Here is a 10,099-nt window from a genome sequence, read left to right as displayed (position 1 = left end):
CATATATGTGTCATCGTGTATTTCAGTATAACACACATTATTAGGTGATAATTAATTTATCATCCATCAAAAGTAAACAAACTTACAACATCAAAGGAACCATCATGACAAAAATCGCTGTCACTATGTTTGTAATTATTGTGATAATGTTGTGTACCATGATTACCACAGTATGACTCTCCATGATCACCATCAAATATAAGGCAGACAGGAAAATAAACAGCTTGGGACTATAAATAAACAGACACAGGTTAAACCTAAGCGGCAAGTCATCAGCATTTTGTTGTGGTGAGGGGGTCACAGTTATGGGCTGGGGGGTCAGGGTTAGCTTATTTGCAAGACCACATTGGTTTGGACGTACTTGGACCAAAACAGAGGTGCTAATAGGTGTTGGAGCTACGTGGAATATGTTTTTTTGCATGACACCTGAACAGACTCAAAAGACTCAACTATATAAAAATCCAGCACTACATGTGTTTTTTTTATTTTTAAATCCTGTTGTTTTCTATTAAGTTTGAGTTCTGACATCAACTTCTTGAGGCGTATCTGATTTGCCCTCCAGGATAGACTGGATCTGGTTGAGCACCTTTTCGTGGTACACTATATCAAGGTGGGTCAGACCTCGGTACTCAGTTACATGGACAGGCTTCTCCTGCTGCCCTTCCCAGCGTTTGCAAAGACTCATGCTTAAGCTGTCCACGGTGTCGTCCCCGTCGGCGTAAACAAAGTCCACCGGGTCCACATTGGGAAACTCCTCGTCGTAAATGTACGTTACAGGAGTGGGAAGCCCCACGCCATACATACACCACACCTCGACACCAGGTGGGTGGAGATCTCCAGTGAGGTTCTTGGTGTCCTCCCACATGTACCTGGAAACAACAAGAGGAAAAGGGGGCTCAGAAATGGAGTGGACCAAAACTCAAGAGGAGAAGGGGCCATAAGATAGGTTCACATTTTAAAAATCGGTTTAAGAGGGTAAGTTAGGACCAGACTGAAAAGCAGCTTGGTTGTTGCAGACAACTTATTTTTCGAGTTGCAGGCTGGAAAAACCAAAGCAATGAGCAAAAAACAATGTTTTGTTTTCCAGCCCACAACTTTGCTGTCTTGGTTCACTCCGGTTTGCTCTTATTGTGTCAGTCTTTGTTATGAGTGAAAAAAGCTGTAAAGCCTGCACTCAGCAGACAGACCTGACAGTTACTGGCTGGGGAACGTAGTGCAGCACTTAGCAGCTAAAGAACTAGATATTTCCCTCAGGAGCTGGTGAAGACCAAAAGCAGAGCTAAAAGAAGAGTGAATACAGTACTTATCATTTGCCTTATCAGTTTATCTGGTAACAGTTACCAGCTAGTTTCTGCCGCCCCCGTGACCAAAAACTGTAGGTTACTGTACGTTTACTGGGGCTATTTGTACGTTTTCTCTGCCGCCAAACACAGTGTCTTGCTGGGAGCAAGCTTCAGCCAGCGTTGTCTTTATAATACAGGAGGTTATAATACACCCTCTGAGCAGCACTACATCTTCAGGAGAGATCGGAGGCTCACAGTGAGCTGGTTAGCTAGCTACAGACGTGACAGAAACAAGAGTTAACACTGGCGTTGCTTTCCACCTCTGGAGACGGCTCTTGTTAAGTAAAGGGATGAAGCTTGATGCTGAACTCACAGCATTTCCTCTAGACTGGTAAGTAAACAGCTTTTGAACTTACAAATAAGCTCCTTTAAAACCCCCGGTTTGGATATGTTGGATTTGAAATTGTCTGACTATAGAAATTCCCAGCAGTAGTATTTAATAAGACACCACCAGATTCTCTAACCTTTCTACAAACAGAAATGTTACCCATCAAAATAACTTCACAGATGCTCCAAACACAAAAAAATGTCCAGATGGGGGCTTAAACATTTTCAGGCATTAACTGCTATTCCTCACAATAATGTGTCTGCACAGATGCAACCACAATGAAGTACTGTCCTGCACTGTATCTGTCAGATTTTATTGCAAAATAGTCACTAATCTGCAAATAACTGACACTTGCAAAGCATTTGAGTCAGTTAGATAAATTCAGGAATGTGGCACATCTAAGATTGAAGGTGGGTAATGGTGCAGCCTTTGTAGTAGTAACATTGAAGCTGTTAGTTACCAGCCATCCTCAAAATTGATGTCTCTGAAGAAGCGCTGGTAGTCCTGGTTGGTGTAGTTAAAGGTCGGCGTGGAGATGAACACGTGATCCTTCGGCCAGGCTGCCTGAGACGGCAGCATCCAGGGATTAGTTGTTGTCATCCTCTGCTCCTCGCGGATCTTGATGTTGGAAATCATCGGGATGCCGTCATTTTCACCTGCAATGAATCGCGAGTTGAAAATACAAGAGGGTTACAGGTGCAAATATGGGAAATATGTTTCGACAGTTGTGCAGATAATGTTTGAATAAATGGATCAGATAGGAAATATGCAATCAAAACAAATGAACACAGCCCTTTCATTTGATCCTTTTAGTAATAAAGAGGGTGTATAGGAAAACGTCTTTGTTCGATTGTCAGTGTCAGGTACAGATCCAGTGAGTAGACTCTTCTGTTGTATTGTGTTCTACTTCAAGTCCTTTGCATTACCTGACGCCAGGACTCTAAGTGGTTTAACGGCGCCCCCCCATGGAGCTCCCAGGGAAATGAAGCCCCTGATGTACTTGTCCTTCCAGGCCTGAGGCTGGTGGTTGAGGAAGTAGAGGACGTAGTGGCTGCCCATGCTGTGTCCCAGCAGGTAAACAGGATGCTGGTACTGGTCGTACATCTCCTCAACCAGGTTCTTCAGCATTGCTAAATACTCTGCATTCTCATCTGTGGGAGGAGGGATGACAGGAGCGCTGAAGGCTAAAGGCACAGAATTCAATAAGTGTATGTAATCCTCCTCTACCTTATCATCATCAGTGTTTGTATGGAGTTTGACCTGACGGAATCAGTGTTGTTCTTTAAAGCTTCATTCTTTTGCCCTCATGGGGTCACAACACAACAAGACAAACCTACAGTTCTGACACACAACCACCATATAAAGTTAGCAAAGCAAGTGGCTGCCTCTTCATGCCTCTGTGAGTCATGTTTCTGGCCCCCTGAAAGTCTGAATGTAAGTAAGATATTCGCTCTCCTTACAGTTCTGCTTTGGTCGCCACCAATCCCTGAGAAAAAAAGATAGCGTTGTCTTCAGCTGTTAGATATTTGACTTCAGTTAGCAGCTATTTGCTTTGTCTGCCTGCCAATAAAACAAAACAATGAGCTGAAAGAGACTGAAAACTCGGAGTTGAGTCAGTTGATCATCAAGTGATTCTTTTCACATTTCAATTCCCACTGCAAACTGCACCAATCAATATTTTTATATTAAAAAAGCATCAGATGGTGTTGAGGTTCTCTTAATGTCTTTCAACCCAATATTCTGGTTTTACAGCTCGTAACTTTACTGCTTTGGTTCATTTCTCTAATCAGTTTAATTCGCAGTCACATAAGGCAGCTGTTTTCTGATAAACCCTCTACTTCACTAGATTCCAACACTAAGGACGAGCAGACAACGTTAGCAACTAGCTGGTGAACACGGTGCAGCATTTAGTCACTAGAAGGTCAAATGTTTCCTCTCAGGAGATGTTGAAGGCCAAAACAAGTGTATCTGCTCACAAGTTCACTGTTATAACTTCATATGGTGATAATACAGTATCAGAACAAGCTGTTGTGTTCACAGCTTGTTCTGTTCCCTCCATGTGGCCAAAAGAAAATCAAATGACACAACAAACGCTGATTAATGGAGCTTTATGAGGAACATACTTTACAATTTTGTTTTCTCATCAGATTTTTTTTTCTACTTCTGTCATAAATCTGTTTCTCACCAGTAGCATCACAGAGAAATTGGGCCTGAATAACAACTATACAGGACATTGTAACTTAAAAAGGACAAGCTGTGTCTTGTCTTCAGGCTGCTTTTCCCTTTGATGGATGTTTTATACTTTAAAGCCAACACATGCAACTTTAAAGCCAACTCATTTACATATTCTCTCAAGATAAAAAAGTACATGTGTGTGTAAAAAAAAAAAAGTCTTTCATACAACTAGTTATAGTGTGCGTGTATTTGAAAGTGTACGTGTCTCTATGTTACTTACTTGGGGCTAATCTCCAATCGTACGGTGCACCTCGGATTGTCTCATTTCGGGTGTAGCCCACATTGACGAGATGTTGCACCATGGTGTAAAAATAACCTGCAGAAAAACAGCAGCAGACTCAGTCAGTACCAGATGTCTGAGTCTGAATCAGCTCAGACTATGGAGCACGGACCTACACAGTATGATGGACAAATTCTCATGTATGATGGCTTTTATGAAACCTCTGTATCATTCAACAAAGAAATGCATGGAAATATGACAGATTCCCAACCCCCTAGTCCACCAGTACAGTAGTATTTCTCTCACCAGCCAGTCTGTTATAGTCAAGAAACTCAAGGGAATAGGTCTGCCCAAATCCTGGAACTTGAACCTGCACCCCCGGTGAGTTGGATGACCGCCGAGTCGTCCTGTTGTAAACAAGTCTGGGGCACGCACATGGACATTCATGTTAATCTACTTGGGCAAAAACATTCGCTAATGTGATTTTAATAATATCTGAAAAAGGACAAAAATATTTCAGTCTCTCCAGTATAATTGTTCTTTCTGGACTGGGAGGGAGCAGAGTAACAAAAACTCCCCATTATGTGCAGTAATACTAAAATCTGAAAGGAAATCAGAACAGAAATAAAAACAAGAAATATGATATAATCAGGATTGTCCACTAGAAACACAACAGGGACAACATGGCTTTAAAATTTTAATTTTATGTCTTCATCTTCTTCCAATGGTCAAGATTTTTTTTCAAATATGTAGAAACGTCTGCTGTCACCTGCGCTAAAGCAAAGATGTAGAGCCGACAACAAGCTGCTTGAAGGTGAAAGGTAATACAGCTAGAGAACAGACTTTTAAAGTCAGTCAGTGTTACCTGATGTTATCAATCCAGCAGTCTACACCTATAGGCATGAACATGTTGAGGTCAATCCACAGGGGGAACCAGTGTTCAGTTTTCTTGTAGCACATCCAGTGAACCAGCGTCGGTTTGTCTATCTTCGCTTCCAGACGGTTCCCTAAGTTCCCTGGTACTGGAAACACAAACGCACACATCAGTGGCAAGCGTGGAAAGGCATAAGTATACTGTGGGTCACTGGCTTCCAACCTGAGGCTCCCAACCCCTCCAATGGGTCACAAGAGGATTAATGGAATGGGAGGAAGTTAAAGACATTGAGCCTCAGTGAATAACATTTCACATTCTTCTATTAGATCTCTCTTACTTTATTCTGAAGTTTGCTCATAAGCTAGAGAATACAACCTGTTCGTGAGAGTCAACACAAATCGCATTAAAAAGCTTCCTGCTCTGCTCTGGTTGTGGGCAAGTTTCATTACAAAAATGTGACCAAATGTTACAACACATTAGCAATGTCAGAAGTGGTAACAGAGAACTGTGCTGCTGTTTAAAATACTTTGTTTCTGGAAAAGACCATACTCCAAGATCCTGACGACAAATCTGCAGTGAGTCCTTATTCTAAAAGTGATACAATGACATGTTATTCAAGAGGAGATAAGGAATTGTTATTAAAAAATTAAGGAATCCTGAGTCAAGGGGCAAAGAGGAGACACAGTGTGTGGAATAAAAATGGGCTAATGGCTGAATTCATGGTCTTTACAAAGCCAGACAGAGTCAAACCTCTGCAGCCAAGTGTGGACAGTCGGTGCAGAGCGTGACCACCCAGTCATGTTTTGGCCCTTTGTGCCTAAAAACCCTGAGTATGACCTAGATAAGCAGGTAACAAACAGAAAAATACAGGGTCAAACGTACAGAGTACAGTGCACAGTCTCACTGATTGCCCACACATCAGCACACAGACAGACAGTCAAATACAGATAGATAGATAGATAGATAGATAGATAGATAGATAGATAGATAGATAGATAGATAGATAGACAGATAGATAGATTCCCCGCTCTATCTGTGTACAGGTTTGCTGTCTCATAATTTGATTTAGCAATTGAATAACAAAAGGTCTTTAAACTTAACACAGCGTCTCAAGATTGGAAAATAAAGCAGGACCCACGTCCTTATCATATCAGGGGCTACGGCACTTTAGTGGTACATATTCCCAAACATAATTATATCACAGTATGTCCACAGAGTTCAGGCAGTTGCTGTGGTTGCTGGTCCTAAAAGGTTGAGAGTAGATTCTGAATATGGAAAAATAAGTGCAGGAGTCTAAGATTCTTCAACAACACTCAACATTATTCAGTTAAACTCACCAATAATGAGTGGTGGAGTGCTGTTGCTTGGTACTTTGGATTTGGCGTTGGGTGGGAAGACGACGTTGACGATCCAGAAGCCTGAGGAGAGCTGAAGCCCCAGCAGGAGCACGACCAGCAGCACCGGGCACAGGCGGACAGCGGAGCCCATGCTTCTCCCAGCCAGCTGTGGAGCTGCAGGGGGAGGCCGCAGGATCAGGGTCAGGTCTCTCCGGTGGAAGCGACAGGCTTTTATTATCTGCTGCCCCGCAGAACTACATTCATTCCTGGCCAGCGGGGCGGAGAGAGTCACATATCAGCATGTGTCAGTGCTTTCAATCCTGAAACACTCGATTTACAGAGAGACTGATTCATCAACCCCCACACACACACACACACACACACACACACACTCATGAACAAAGTGACTCAGGCAGGGGACGTGTGTCGGTTACTCATTGCCCTATTGATTCCCTCAGAAACCTCAAGCATTTATTTACACAACAGAATGTGAATCATTGACAACGAGCACTGACAAGATAATAAAAAAAAAATCTAAGAAAAAAAAATCTTAAAAATAAAGCTCAATTTTGTTCACATTTGATATTTAGCTGATAGTTATTCCCTTAAAATTATTATTGTAGGTTCAATGCGCCATTTAAAAGCTCAGTAAAGCAGATTTAAATAAATACATTTACATTGCGTAATAAAATATTGGCATGAGGGAACTGACCGTGAAGCAGAGCGTCCTCTCTCCTCTGCTCTGATGTGAACCACACATGACAGTGAGCGGACTCACAGCAGAACCCAGCTGAGCCTCCCAACAGCTGGTGCTGCCTTCAGGGTTCCCGTAAAACTCCACATTTGCAGCCTTCCTGTGCAAATAGTTAGTTCGGGAAACCAATGCACACATCTTATTTTGCTCTACCCAGCCAGAATTAAGAGAAATAAATGGGTAAGATTGATGCTTTTATGTTTTTAAGATCTTCATCCACTGTTACACCTGAATGTTCAGTTTTAGCCACAAAATACCACTTTATATTAAAAATTTGAGACACCGCTTGAAGGCAGCTTGGTAAAAACGTCATCACGTTGTGCTGTTGCCATGGATACACAGGTGCAACAAGACGTCATAAGCACAGCAGGTGAACTGACTCTGCAGCCCTGACCCGTTCACCAGAACTTTTTATACCTGGTTGTCTCACAAAGTTTTTATTACTTAGCTACTACTACATCCAGACCATAATGCACTCTGTTTGTTCATGCACCACGGTCAGCCATGCAGGGTTACTGCAGAGCACTGCCTTATGGTGCATGTCTGACCCTTTAAATGAGGCTTATGGTTATTGCTTCATGCATCTTTCTATTGGAAAATCCCACCATGAGCCTGATAATGTGAAGGAATTTACCGGGCACAGACTTCCAAACTGCTTAATGAAAGCTAGAGTATGAATAAATATTCAGAGTAGTAATTTTCTCTGTAGTTCATTGCAGTGTGAAATGTGCACTAATAATGTCAGACATAGGCAAACACAAGCAGACATTAATTAATTAACCCACTTATTGTAATGGGATTTTTGAGTTGCTAAAGTCGTGCTGGTTAGGTGATGGAAATAGCTCCTCAGTTACTCTAACAGGTGTCTTTTTCTCAGATACCTGGTTACACTCTAGCCCAGACACTGCTGACATGTGTTGAAATGGTTAATGTCATCAGTGAATCACAGGCTCCATGTGTAAAGAGTAGGCTAATCTGGTACCTGAGGCTGTACATTAATGTGCAGGGACATTCATTTTTATGTTTCTTTATTCTGTATTTTGATGATGGCTAAATAAAAACATTTCTAAAACATAATATAGTAAAAATACTCAACTATATTTACGGACTGGGGTAAGACTGCCTGCAGTGTCACATGGTGAGAAATTATCTGGACTGACATATTTTTTAATTATGATACTTGTATACAGTCCCTGGCACTCCCACCGTGTCCTCGTGCTAGAGAGCCGAGCTCCACAAAATCACTAACACCACATCCACGACCCCCTGCCCACCTGGTGCATTGTCTTTAGTCTGTAATGCTTGCTTTGAGTCTACCAAATAGATGGTGAAATCTGACCTACATCACAGGGAATTCATGATTCATGGTTCTTGTTTGCTTTCCTGTGAAGACACACACACACACACACACACACACACACAGGTTTTTACGCAAGTTTTTTTTAAATCCCTCACATTGTGTATACAGGGTTTTTTTTTTTATCAATTGTTGGAGTCTTTTCTTTATAATTCAAAAGCGACAGGGACTGAGCATCAGTATAATGTGGAAAATGTTGGTTATCAATCTGAAAAGAAGACTGTAGTGAGAGGGAGGCCACTAGAGGTCAGAAGACAACTTTTAATGAGTAACTACTGGGCCTATAGTCGGGGACATGTACAATTCTGCCCCTCAGAATCATTTTATGTGGATGTTGGGAATATGGAATGTCAAGGCTGAACAACGGCTCGGACTCGGATGCAGATTGACACAGTAAGCGAGTTCACAATGTCCTTTAATCAGGCAAAAGTCGGTACACAGGAGATCAGTCCGCGGAGCAAAGGTATCAGAATCGGTGGGCAAAGGCAGGGTCAAAAACCAAAAACTAGACAAGATACGAGTAAGGCACACGGGGAATAAAGGCTGGAACGTAGTCATACAGAACTAGACGAACTGGCACAGAAGGGAGGGAACACAGAGACTAAATACTCTGGGAGAGGGAAGACAATGAGACACAGGTGCAGCACATTAGGGCAGGGCAGGTAATCACACAAGGGGAGGACACATGAGGGCAGGAAGTGAGGAACCTGAAACGAGAAAAGAGGTGAGTATCAAAATAAAACAGGAAGTACAAGACAAAACACTAGGGGAAACAAAAAAGGGAACTCAGCTATCCAGCTGAGGCATGACATGGAAAGGAGATAATTAAGTTTGAGTGGATTGGAAACAAGTATGTTAGGAGATTTATGCCCCTCTCAGGTTAAAACATCCTTTGTTATATTTTCTTATTATTATTCCATCGTCTTTTAAACCTTAATTCCTTTTACATGTTTTAACATAGAAACTTCATTCAAACTTTAAAATGTTTAGTTCAATTAGGACATTATTGGATTTATTCAGTTTTTTTATGTTTAGTTTTTTTTATATTTCTTAATTTCTATGAAATTAATGGACAGAATGTTCAAATTTTTTATGCATTTCTCAACCAAGATGTGTAATTTCTATACAGACATTATTAACAGGAAGTAAAAACATCCAAGGCACCTCGAGTCTTTAATTTCATCTCATTTACTGGATGATTAGAGGAATTTATCTGAGTACAGTCAATGCGCAAACGTATTAATTTTTCTCTTGTTTTTTCTCATAATCTCTACCTGATTCAAAAATCAATAAAACCAATACTCAGTTTTTGTTGTTCAAACTGTTGTTCATAAATTTCTCTGGCAATTTCTCAATGTATCATAATTTTTTTATCAAAATTTCTCATTTCCCTGTCCCAACAGTGGCTCAACAAGAAGGGGCTAAACACAAAGCATTTCCACTGTTCCCCCAGTTACACATACATTAACATGTTTCCAATAACACTAACTACTGCATATCTTTGTGGATCTTTGTCCTAAACACACTGGTCTGCGCTGATACAGTTTTGTACATGGAGCAGTGAAACAAGCCTCTGCCCCAGACAGAGAGACAAGTGACGATGAAGAGACGTCCTCACTGATGACCCCACCCCCTCTGTCTCCCTGTGGTT

General features: G+C 41.5%; 1 protein-coding gene across 1 annotated transcript; it reads right to left on the bottom strand.

The window, feature by feature from the left end:
- Positions 1–386: 386 nt before the first annotated feature.
- On the bottom strand, positions 387–7,139 carry lcat (lecithin-cholesterol acyltransferase). Its single transcript, XM_071459175.1, has 8 exons — positions 7,050–7,139; positions 6,338–6,603; positions 4,992–5,148; positions 4,433–4,548; positions 4,127–4,222; positions 2,598–2,822; positions 2,132–2,327; positions 387–869 (listed from the first exon to the last, which is right to left on the bottom strand). Exons 2-8 carry the CDS (start codon positions 6,486–6,488, stop codon positions 509–511), a joined length of 1,302 nt encoding a protein of 433 aa, XP_071315276.1. The 5' UTR covers positions 6,489–6,603; positions 7,050–7,139; the 3' UTR covers positions 387–508.
- Positions 7,140–10,099: the final 2,960 nt, after the last annotated feature.

This window comes from Trachinotus anak, unplaced genomic scaffold (assembly GCF_046630095.1).
Source record: "Trachinotus anak isolate AG129_WGS33_773 ecotype Australia unplaced genomic scaffold, CSIRO_AGI_Tana_v1 ptg000002l, whole genome shotgun sequence".
NCBI lineage: Eukaryota > Metazoa > Chordata > Actinopteri > Carangiformes > Carangidae > Trachinotus > Trachinotus anak.
The sequence above is the reverse complement of the archived record's forward strand: the minus strand, read 5'-3'. Positions and strand labels throughout refer to the sequence as shown.